At 44.7% G+C, this 12,402-nt stretch overlaps 1 protein-coding gene across 1 annotated transcript; it reads right to left on the bottom strand. All coding sequences in view use genetic code 11, as the record gives it.

Annotated features, from left to right (window-relative positions):
• Positions 1-2,804: 2,804 nt before the first annotated feature.
• On the bottom strand, positions 2,805-11,231 carry EGR_01886 (Muscleblind-like protein; the record flags this gene model as incomplete). Its single annotated transcript, XM_024491135.1, has 6 exons — positions 2,805-3,103; positions 3,632-3,719; positions 4,706-4,798; positions 5,644-6,042; positions 6,506-6,745; positions 10,971-11,231. The coding sequence occupies 6 exons, from the start codon at positions 11,229-11,231 to the stop codon at positions 2,805-2,807; spliced, it is 1,380 nt and encodes a 459-aa protein (XP_024354591.1).
• Positions 11,232-12,402: the final 1,171 nt, after the last annotated feature.

Raw genomic sequence — 12,402 nt, forward strand, 5'->3', positions numbered from 1 at the left:
AATGTCTTGCTATTTGGTAGATGATCCACTAAAAATTCCCATTCAAAACTTCTACATCACTCACACCAGATTGTATTCCACATTTTGCACCAATCAGTGCAGAGTGGGAATACAACGTGAAGCAGAGAATTTTACTGCGAATCTTAATAGCCCTCTTGGTGAAAATTTAGTGACAATAAGGAGGTAAGAGAACTAAATCATATCAAAGTTAAAAATGCAGAGTGAACAGGGTTGCGTTAGAGATTGGCATTTAGGTCGTTAATTGCCCTCAGAGGTTAGCCACTGTGCCTTGCGTAAACACGACTGATGCTATTCATGGATGAAGATGGCTTCAAACCTTTCTTCTGGGGCTCATGTGGTATCTAAGATTTACATTGGTTCAGTTCGATAGACCTCTTCCCCTAACCAATCTCTGTGAGCCGATTAGAAGCGAATAGCAAGTTGGTTATGCAACACATGTGCGCGAACAGTGAAATTGCTACACTTTTAAATGGTTGGTGTTCCATAAAGTTAGTCAGTATTAACCATAAACTTCGTTTGATGTGTTCACAGGACATTAATATTTCGCGGTCATAAAGATGGATGATAATGAAGCCGTATCATTAACGATTTCGAAGCTCCTTAGTGTGAACATCATTGCGATCCAAAGAGTGAACTAATTCTAAGCAGAAAATTGATTTGCATCTTTTCATGCAGTTTTCTTAAAGTGGTAATCTACTACTACCCTAGTAATCACCAACACTGCAGTGATTAAATGTATTTTTGATCGACGTGGGGAGGAAACAGAAGTGAGGTAATAAACAAGAGAAACCAGGGCCATAGCGCCATGAACTAGTGTTAATGAGCGTGAGCTCGGATTCTATTCAGCTACCAAGCGGAACAGTAGACAAAACTTCGATACAGATGTCTCTACTTGTCAGCGAACATTAGTAAGCAAGGTGATAATATGCATGCATACGTGACAGTTGGCCGACTAATGGACGATGCTGAGATTAAGGGATTTCATTCTCGCCTATTTACAACATTCAAGTGACTTTGTAGTGAGCATTAGCACATTTAAGGTGCATCCAAACGTAGTACCAGCGCATTAAGAGGAAAACAATGGCAAGCGCAACTTTCTACGATATCTGGGACTTACCCATTAACATAGAAATGTCTAGATAATTGAAATAGGAATGTTTCTCAAGGTCGCAGGCATTCCCAACACAGAGCATTTACCATTTGAAAAAAAAAAGAATCTATTGATTTGAAACCCAGAGGCTACTGTCAGCCCTGCTTAAGGGGATGAGAATCCTGGCAGAATCCACCCAAACTTCGGTCGCAGTGGAAAATGCAGGTTGAGTGGCCAAACGTTAGATGCTATTCCGCTAATTGGGAGATAGTTACCTAAGCCCGCTATCCAAACTGTCTCCGTCCATAAACCCTCCCTGTTAAGAAGTGATTACCCGAAATTCCTATCGGTTTCGGTATTGAATCAATTTATTTGAGTATCTTGCCTCAATGGTGTATCAAATGGCTCTATAACGGCTGACGAATTACTTAGCAGAGCCACCAGCGCATTGAGATGACGATGAGTAGCTAGTTGACGAAGTTGAATCCCAGGTAATCCCCACCACGGTGACAATTTTGATAGTGTTGCCAAAGCACGATAATATTGTGAGTCAATATCTGACAGTAAGGGTGCAGAAGGGGGTAGGTATCGTCTTCACAAAAGCCCTGCAAAAATGACGCATAACCTAACACCATTCACTGCACTACAATTTAGGAGAGGCTAAAGCCTCTGCCTCCAGGTTCCTAGGGTTGACATGGCCTACTATTAAAGCTACAAAGTCCGATTATTAGTGGCACTCGCCCATCATTCCTCACTCACAAACTACACTGATGCTCACAAAGGTTTTGAAACATTCGACCCATCGGCTATTCATTATCATCACTTTTATTGTTCTTCAATGACATTACCAAAACTGTCCCAATTGGGTGGAGGTCATAGTTTATATACCCAAAGCGTGGCGGAAAAAAATTTTGACCTCACAACCTGTAATGGCCAAAACGGTGATTTGAAAAGGGCCGCTTATCCGAGATTACACAAATAAGAGAACTAGGCAAATGAGAGTAGATAATCCTACGAAGAAGTGCCCAAAATTAGTCCACATGATGACACCGTCCAAGGTTTTTAAAGTGTTCACCATGGGCGAATGAAACCAATGGGCTCCAGAACGGGACGACGCCTTAGCGCAAATGGTTCGGTGAAAAAATCACCAAATCTTGGAGAGCATGAGATTAGAGCGATGAACAATTCAAGCTAGTAATAAAAGCGCCGAGTAAAGTTAAATCCACTGAATGGCCCGAGCACCGGTAACTAGGACAAAAAAGCCTAGTCTCATACAATTTCCATATGATTATGCCGTGGTTAAACATTCACCTTCCACTTATTTGGTGGTGAGATATTCTAACTTAGTTCATTTGCTTTTTCAAATGCACCCAACACAACAGCTGGAATCCTATGGTAAGGTAACGCACAAAAGCGCGGACCTCTGCACCGGACTCTGATATACCCCATGTTTGCGTTCTGCTAAGTGTCGCCTGTTTTGCCATCAACTCTGGACAATTTTCAGGTATGACCCAGATTAGAGAAAGCTGGCTCACCAATCTCCCAAAACTGAACGTCACCTTCTATAATGTTTACTCATGTCTATTTACGTAGGTGTTTAAATACTCTTCATGTACTACAAAAAATTAAAAATTTGAGTCCCTTGGTCGACGAAATTAAATCGACGAGTGATGATGATGTCAATGGCTCTCCATCATAGTGACGTAGAAGTGGAAGGTGGGTGGGGCGGAGGAGGGATGTTGGAGCTTCCGTTAGTGAGTGACGATGAAGAGGCAGCTGTCGTTCCCGGTGAGGCAGCGACAGCGCCCGCAGCGGTGCTGTTGAAGGCATTTGCAGCTACTGCGGCCGAGAGGGCCGAGTTCAGTGCTAGAGAACGGCTGGCCGAGATAGCAAGAAGTGGGATGTGGTAGTACTTGCAGGGAATCCGAGTGCACCGACCTTTCGCAGCGTCTCGACACACGGTCACCCGACCCTGGTTGACCTCGACATTTTCTGCAATTGATACAATCAAGTCGCTACATACGGGAGAATAGACGAACCTTGCATAGTTTAGCAATGTATAAAATTCTGCCTTTAAAACACCAAAACTATTCCAGCCGAAACATTACCTCAGAACAAACTGAACATGAGCTAACAAGCGACAATCGTCTTACACGCTTGGTGCGAATACACAAAAAGTGAGGATATACAACGTAGGAATTTCAACCCACTATTCAAACCAAGACACACTGCTCACACATACCTAAAACAAGGGAATTTGAGGTGATTCCAACCGTGAAACTATGGGCCATTCGAGATTTGCAACAGAGAGTTAACGTTTAAAAAGCGTCTTGGGTACCCAGTCCAAGCGATGTCAAGGGGGAATGCAGTGTACTAACTCATCGGCTCAAGTATCCTATTCTCGGCGCGTAAAGGCGTTCCCCTAATGTTTTAAAGGGATTGTGCGCAGACGCACCAAGAGGCATCGAGAAGCAGCTATCGAAACGAATAGAATGACCACATTGACGGAGGGGGACTCACCATCGATGAGATGAACGTAACGGCACTCCGTGTTCCTGTGACACTTCCCAGCTTTAAAATCGCGACAGATTGGAAGACTTTCGAGAAGCTAAAGATTAAAGTTAATGTAAAATGGGAGTGAACATAAAAATTCTCTACTCCGAAGTTAAAAACCACTAAAGTATGCAAAACCAGACTGCCACGCAATTGTACAATGACCTCAGTTTGTAGCAACTGATAATTTCACCACGCCATAGAGCGTAAAAACAATTACCACCTTTATAAAGACATCAGGTTTGGATGAATACATTCGCGAAGTGTGGAACCATCACTGGCCCACAAAGCCAAACAACAATCAACCAATTTCAAAATTCGACTGTTGAAGAAAAGGCACCTGCAGTTTATGCCAATTTATAACAACCGTTAAGGGAAAGGTCACGAAGAACAGCGCTTGCTACCAAAGGAGTCAACGTGACAAGGCTCTTGTGCTAGTACCTAATACCTTCTGCCAATCAAATGTATTTCAAAGTGGTTCAGCACGTTGGATGTTGAAGTGAAAAGAAGTCACCAAATCAGGTGATTCACTACTGTGGTAGCCGCTTGCCACCGATTGATAGGTGCGTGGATAAGAATCTGCAGAAAGTCGTTTTTTGAGTAAGCGACTCTGACTTTAGTTAACAAGGCCAAAAAGTCACACTGAAATTCTCATCCGTCCAACTAACTTGTTCAGTAGTTAAAATTTAGACTAATTTATTACTCGTTTGGGATTTGAGGAGCCTACTTTACCTCGGAAAGTTCGTGATTTCCTATGCAGTAATAAGTAGTTCAATCAGGCTGAGCCAAGTAAAAGGGCTGGTCTCCCAATTGAAGGTTATCTCAACAGTAACTCCTAAACTTCTGAAAATCAGAGAAATACCAATAATAAAATGGGTAGACACAGACTACAGGTCACCAAAAGACTGCCTTGAATTCAGCACATTACCCAAATATCTCGATAAATAATTCCTGATTCCTTCATAAGCCCTATGGATTGGCATTCACAAGCAAGCAGTAGTAAATTCAGCAAAAATGTTTGGGTTTTCAGAGAAAACTAACCTGCCCTTCATCGTTAATGTAGGCCACATTGGTGAGCAGTGTTTGGCTTTGCAGCAGATTCGAGGCGTATGGGTTGGCAGTCAGGCTGGCCGACTGGAAAGTCACTATATCATTGAAAAAACCGGAAAGTAAACTGGAACGCTGAACCATTTCCCTAATTCAATAAACAAAGTAAACCAAACCCAGAAAAGAGTATTCGTTAAACAAGCATGCGTGGTAATTTCTTCGTAAAATAGCGTCGGTTAATTACGTTCAATGATTTGAAAACACCACAACACGTCTCTCAATTACTAGTCAGTTTACTCATATCGCAGGCCATGATTGTAGTTTAGTATAAGAAGAAAATCACGTATTTCGGTTTGGTGCGCTACAAATATCATTTTAGTTATCACAAGGTGCTGGGTTTCCACAGCATCTCAACAAACATTTCTAAAGATGCCTTATTCTAAGCTAGTCAAGCTGAAAAGGGGATGTGTATCCACACTATACCAGCCAAAAAAATTGAGTGCATGGACAAATTTTAAGTACAGTGCGACCTATTTGGTAGACAAGTAGGTAGACTAACTACCTTAAATCGAACGCAAGCAGCACTACGAGAGAACTCTCAAGTTTATGGAAATTATCTGGATGCCGCTAGCGTTTGCTAAATGTGGAGAGATAATAAAATAAACCAGGTTCTTACGGGAAAAGTGAAAAGGGGGACACCGCCAGCCATTCCTTAATGTAGTTTGTGTGACCATCACATCATGAACGTTGGGATTTTTAGCAATGCTAACCTATCCACACACACACACACACACGTGCTTGTCCTTTGATCAACCACTCACTGGTGTAAAGCAGCACACCATAGTAATGTCCACTTCGATAGCCTGCTATAAACTCACGTGTCGCTAGCACCCTATGCTATTGGAAAATTTGGAACTGCTATTGAAAAACACCAGAGGTAGTGACTCACGCGGATCGAAGAGAGCGGTGGGATTGGAGTAGGCAGCGGCAGCAGCAGCGGCGGCGACTGCTGCCGCCGAGTTGGGTGCGAAACCGGTGAGTGATCCGTAGCCGGCAGCCATGGCGGCCCATTGCTGTTGCTGTTGTTGTTGCAAACGCATGAGGGCTGCTGCCTGCAGCGCAACGGTGGGGGAAGTGGCCGTCGGAAGTGAAGGTGGAGGCGGCGAAGAAAGTTGGTGCTGCTGTTGTTGTTGCTGCTGCAGCCAAGTGTTAAATGCCAGTGTGCTCGCTAGCTGCGGCTGAGTGGGAACCTGTGATGCACGATTCACGGCTGTGCTGCTGCTATTTGTGATATCTTCGTTTGTAGTATGAATGCGCTTCGTTGGCATGTTCTACAATACGTCAAAACCACGCCACATAAGGTTTGTACTGAACGCGACTGATAGGGTAGGCTGAGTTAGCTCGAAAAGTCAAGCTGTAAAATGCCTACAAAGTTAGCAACCATTTCAATGGCAGAAATGCCCTTTACTCGATTATTGTGCTTGTCGGGTTTAGATGCGTGAAGTACCAATGGCAATGGAGACCTCTAAAACCACCTGTTTGCTCTGTGAGAAGTTTTGTGACAAATTACTCAACTAGCTAAGCGGAGGTTGGTCAATTAAGCGATGCTGAGTTGCAAAATACCCATAAACTTTGCACAATAAAACACAAACAACAGTGATAAACCAGCCGTGGATGCGAACACTATGCGCATTTAATTTGATAAGCAGAACTCAATTATGCTGCACTTCAGTGCGACCAATTACACGGACTTGAGAATCACGCAAGATCACCACCACGCAAGAAAACACCTACCGTTTGAGCATCTTTATCACCCGGAGCCTCACGCTTGCGACCAGAGGCTGAGGAAGCTAAATCCTCACCGCTCCTTGAGACTGAAATCGGCGGTTGTGATGACGGTGGTGGCGGCGGCTGGATGGCTGCGGCTTGTCGACTGGCATTCACTGCGGCGACGGCGGCGGCGTAGGTTGCGGGGCTCACCGGCCCACCGGGCGGGAAGAGTGAAGTGGTCGCAGACGCCCCACCGGGAAGGATCTAAAATGGGCACCAGAGATGGTGGGGCGCAGATGAAAGGGGAGGGGACCACCGCGTGGCGGTGGCAAGGGAATTGAGTCGGATGTGGCGAGCAACGGCTGTGTAGTAGCACGGGCAAAAGCCGTGGATGCACACACACACACGTACGTACTCACAAAACTAGGCGGACCGGAAGGCGGGAGGGCGCGCACGTGTAGGTGGGTGGGCGAGGGAGGAAGGAAAGTGGAATGAGGCCAGGATACATAAGTATTGAGGAAGAATTGAGAGGTGGTGATGCAGAACACTACGATGAGTGGAAATGTGAAGATATTATCATTATCACTATTATTATGAGGTGGATGGTTGAGGAAATAAGTAGGCGTTGGAGATGTTGGTGCAAGTGATCTTAGGTGAATGATGGCAGGTGTGTACGCGCCACGTGAATCATGCTAGCGCGAGAAGACGCGCCAAAATATTATGGAACACAAAGTGCTCGCAATGGCAAACAGCATAAACAACAGCGGCACCACACCTAATCCACCTCTTTCCGTTAAAAGCAATGATTACTGCATTAGAGTTGACACGAAGTTTCCCCGACAGTTCCCCCTGAGATCCGATTTGATTCTACAGGTAGCGACTGATTGATTGGCACACTCTATGTCAAGGCGTGTAAAGAAAACAGACCCTCACATTAGGAATCCAAGTACCTATCCATTCATGTAAACTCAAATGCAATGCAACCGGTCAGAAGTAGAAGCGTAAGTATGCGCGTGTAAACACCACAAATTTCATTGACTAGCGTGTGGATCATGCAGCATGACAAGGTAGTGTGAAAGGCTGTACTGTTGGATCTGCTGAAAAATTATAAGTTTGTACAAAGGATTTCAAGTAAGCGTATAGCCATTTCCGTATGTGGTAAATAAGTACACCGTGCGGAAATCAGGACTGTTAATGAAATAATACAGTGAAACACTTTCAAGGGGAAAGTGAACAAAGTACATGGAAGAAAATGCTTCAGTTCCAGCACCGTATTGCGCACTCTATACCTTCCAAATCCTGATATTCACCGACGAAATTTGACTGTTAAAACTAGTTTTGAGGAGAACACGCTCGACGACATGGAAACCACTTAAACATTAACACATAGACTTTTAGCACACCGGAAACAACGAAAAGTGCTTTATCAGCTATGAATTTGATATGAGGTAGTTGGTCTATTTAAGGTCGTGATTTTAATTCATGCGTGATCTTTCACACAGGTTGTGATAATTGACACCATCCTAACCTTACGATGCAATTAACAAGCACCAGGATTAGTATTTTGTATCCCTCAATTGTACCAGAAATGAAAAACGCATTTTTACCTCCGCTATAACATTGGGCTTTGATTCCGGTGCATCCAACTACTAATAACTGCAACGTGCAAATGGGTGTAAAAGTAAATTCTCGACAGATCAACTTTGAATTTTGAACGTGAAGGTAAGCAGATGGACAAATTCGCAGTGTGCCGGGGAGCCCTAGCATGCCGAGTTGCGCAGTTACAACGTAAAGAAAATGAAAGGATTTCAGTGTGGTAGGAAGAGCAAGCTTGAAGACTGGGGAAAGAGTGAGGTTACGAGCCACATACGCGCACATACACACACACACACGTGATCAGTGGGAAGGATATTGCTTCAAAACTAGTGGCAGCAGTAGCAGCAGCAACGGCGGTGGCAGTAGTTCGTAAAGCACACGACACTACGGCAAGAAGTGAGAGAAGAAAAGGAAAGGCCAGCCACTAGCATGAGTAGGATTAATTGACAAACCAAGGTAGCTAGCCATGCTAAGCCGAAATTCATCGGGTGAGTAGTGAGGTAAGGATCTAGGGACGCATGCAATGGCGGTGGCAACACCAGCGGCGACAATGGCAGTGGTTTTTAAGAACAGGAAAGAACAGAATGTGCACAAATTACGGAGGTTAGAGCAATCAACAATCCACAGAATGGTGAGGAAAGACTTCCACAGACACGTATTAACCCAGCACTGTGCAGCGTTTTAAAAATTAGGGTTGCGCGAAGAGTTGGATGAACTAAGTCGCATTGTTCGATCAAATGCACGTGAGTCTTAATTGCTCTTAACCAAGCAAAATCTGCCAAACTGAATCTAGACAAGAATAAAGTAAGAATAGGCAATAAGGGGTGGAGACACTAGTCCACTAACAATAATACCGTATGGATTAGTCGACTAAGGTTAAAGTAGTAACTGCATTCCAAAAATACAAGTAAACGGCAAAGGACACGTGTGGTCAAAACAACCGACCCATATTTGAGTAACTTGGCCTTAAAATGAACCGAATTTTGTTCCGATTGAGACGAAATAGTTAGAAGAAATCTTTAGACGAATATAGTGGAAAAAGGGACTAACATAGTCTTCCAGGAGAAGTAGAGGACGCCACTAGACCTTCAAGATTAATTTATAGGCAAATGAACGTAAACAACATCTAATACCAAGCAGACCAAAAATGAGCTATTTTGACGCAATGGAAAATGTCCTGCTTTCTTGTATGGATTGGAAATTTGTGTTGAATTTATGGGGAATCACTAACATAACAATAGGAACCCTGCAGCAATCGTGGTGCCACCGCATGCTTAAACACATACAAAATCGCATTCAATAGATGTGACCATGAGAAAGCTGGCAAACGGACAATTTTTGCATGCAAACGCTCACACCCGTGTGGACGCGTTTACGCACGTAGGTGGCGTTGGATAAACATCGCCAGAGGCGAGGAATGTCAGCAGGAACGATAGCATACCATACCACAAAAGCACACGCGTGCACACGCCACGGCACACGTTAAATCAATTAGCGACTGCACACACAAACACCCTTGGATAGGAGTCTGCTTATGAAATGGGGTGGTGAAACCAACACCTCTAACCCGCACAAATGCATTTTTAAAGACTACCTTTGTTTCATTGCAAAATTGCAATCACATTCATGCGTTAAGCACGGAAGATTTTTAACGAAGATACACGTGTACTACAATGTTGGATAAAAGGAATAAGCATATAACCAAACTACGACTAGCGGAATGAGAACTCTCCATCGTTAAATCAATTGAAAACGGAACTTCGAGGCTTTGACACCTTCAAGCAACTGACTTCAATCATCCCCTTAGTGTTCGGCTCATATTCGATGTCAAGATACCAGATCCTGACGACGAAACACAACTAGGGCCGTCAAGCTCGAAAGTATGTTTAGTTTAAAAGCATGCTTTTTGAAAATTAATTGAAAGCATTGGATGAGTGTCACGGTAGATGAGATGTGGTAATTCAAGCGTACAATTTCAATAGGAAGTGGATACGCACCAGGAGCGTTATACGCTTTTAATTTAGTGGAGTGAGTGGCATAAAACGAAAACAGCGACAAAGACAACAAAAACAGTAGCGGAAAAAGCAGAAAAGGATGGTGGTAGAGAAGTGAGATAAAGACGCGGATACGTCAAAATGACAACAGATTAATGTATAGACATACACACGCGCAAAAATCAGCCGCTAACAGGCGGTTTACAGGCGTTAATTACATACACTGATGTAGTCGGGCACATACAAGGAGATACGATTTATACTGCGGCTGCTGCAACTAGACCTGGAGACTGTGTGTGTAGGTAGCAAGTGGCGTAGCGGCAGCCTGCGGGTGTTTATGTTGCAGGATCGACTTACCCAGCAAATATTCCGTATTCATGATGGCATGAGCAGTAGTAGGGCCTATTCAATGAGGAAGAGGAGGAGCATGGCATTATTCAGGGGCTGCTTGCTCATACAATTCGTGCATGCTCAATCTGACAATAACTTTATTTGAATCGATTTGAGTAACAAGTGGAACATACCCAACTACGTATTTTCAAAAAAAGGTTCCAACGCCTACTCAGAATGCGTGGACAAAGCAGAGCAAGGGCACCCAAGTCGGTCGCGAGCAGGTTTACACACGAAAAAGAGCTTTGGTACACTCAAAAAAAGCTATAAACAGGCCGAATATGATGAGTGAATGACTACTTTGAAGCGGAGTATAAGGAAAGAGGAGGGAAGTAACATCGTGCAATTCAATTAGGAATGACTGAGTGAGCTCGACTGAACGTCAGAAATATCAACCTAAAATAAGTCGGTGATTGAGATCCCAAGGAAGACATCACTCACATCAAAATTTGCAATACCCAGAGATTAGTAGGATGCGAGGGATCGGAAATAGGGTTAAAATCACTTACGTCACCGGGGTTGTAGGCACTAGTAGCGGCGGCGGCGTTGGGAGAGTTAGAAGAGGCCGAGGCCGAAAAGGGATAGTAGCCGGAAATGAGAGAGGCCAAATTGGTGGAGTCGGGGAGGGCGGTGTACATAGAGGTGGCGGCGGCAGGCGAGTAAAGCGTAGCACTAGGAGTACTAGTGCCTCGCATTGCTGCGAGCATCGCGAGGGTAACTGCGGGGCTGGCCTGCGCTGCGGGGTTCAGAATGAGAGACGACTGGGTCATGGCACCACTGGGCCAGCAGAGACCCGCCAGAGATGTCTGTGGTTGCATCGGAAGACGTGGTTTATGCATGAGCGCACATCTCGTTGCTTTATATGTGTGCGCACGACAGCGTTCAAGCTCGCGCGCAGACTAATTGGTGAAAGGCATGTGCTTCGGTGCGTAAGGGCTCGCGCCATCGAGGTCGATAGGCATAGACACTAGCTCGCAAACGTGGAGAGGCCCATAATGCCTGGTTGATGATGGTGATAATGCCACACAAGCGTGCGTTCACTCGCACACACAACAAAGGCGAGAGGAGAGAGAAACACCGGGCTATCTGTTTCCTGCCGCACGCACGCGCGTGTGCGTGAGAGGCAGCAAAGCTCCAAGGAATGTAGTGGATCCACGTGTTAGTGCAGCCGCAGAAGGGTACTACTATTTTTCGGCCACTAATCCGGAATCCCTGTGCAAGGGAATGCCCCAGTTCTCTTCCTCCACACCCACGTTAATGCACGTTGCTCGGCCTTGTTGGTATAAGGCCATCAACCAGCTGTTTAAGGTTGTAGTTGTTTAACTCCTAAAATGTTAGCTCGGATCGACACCGACCAGAGGTAAACATTTATGTGACCGACTCGAGGCCATAAACTCTTTACTAGGATAGTGTGATGCAATAACGGTTATTTTAGAAAATTTGCCCTATTCAAGGTAAAAAGAAGACTGCTGTAGATAGAGTTAAATTAGTTAGCATTCTTTCTTCCAGGATTAAGAATTTACTCCTTCAGAGTAGTTTGGTGATCCCATCAAACCATTATGTAAATAGCTTGACATCTGCTAGATGTGAAGGTGAGCAAGTACCTAGTAAAGCAATGTTTGGCACAGTCATCTACCGATCTGCGCAAAGTGCACTAGGAGTAAATGCGGCAAGAGACAAAAAGGGAGTGAGCTTGTCACAACCGAGAGGAGTCTCGCACTCCACGTGCGCCACTACGAGTGCAGGCACCAGACAGATTTGTGCGCTAGAAAGGCGGTTGAATAAAAAGAGCACTCACAGCCGCCATTTGCGCCCCCTGGCTTGTGGAGCTTTTCTTTGTCATATCGCCCCGCTTTAGAACAGCCTCTGTGTGGTGCTTCGGCGGGTGGTAGTACTTGCAGTTGGTGTGACGACATTCGTTCCGCTAAAAAATTCCAATTG

The sequence above is a fragment of the Echinococcus granulosus genome (genome assembly GCF_000524195.1).
Source record: "Echinococcus granulosus chromosome Unknown EG_S00007, whole genome shotgun sequence".
NCBI classification, from domain to species: Eukaryota; Metazoa; Platyhelminthes; class Cestoda; order Cyclophyllidea; family Taeniidae; genus Echinococcus; species Echinococcus granulosus.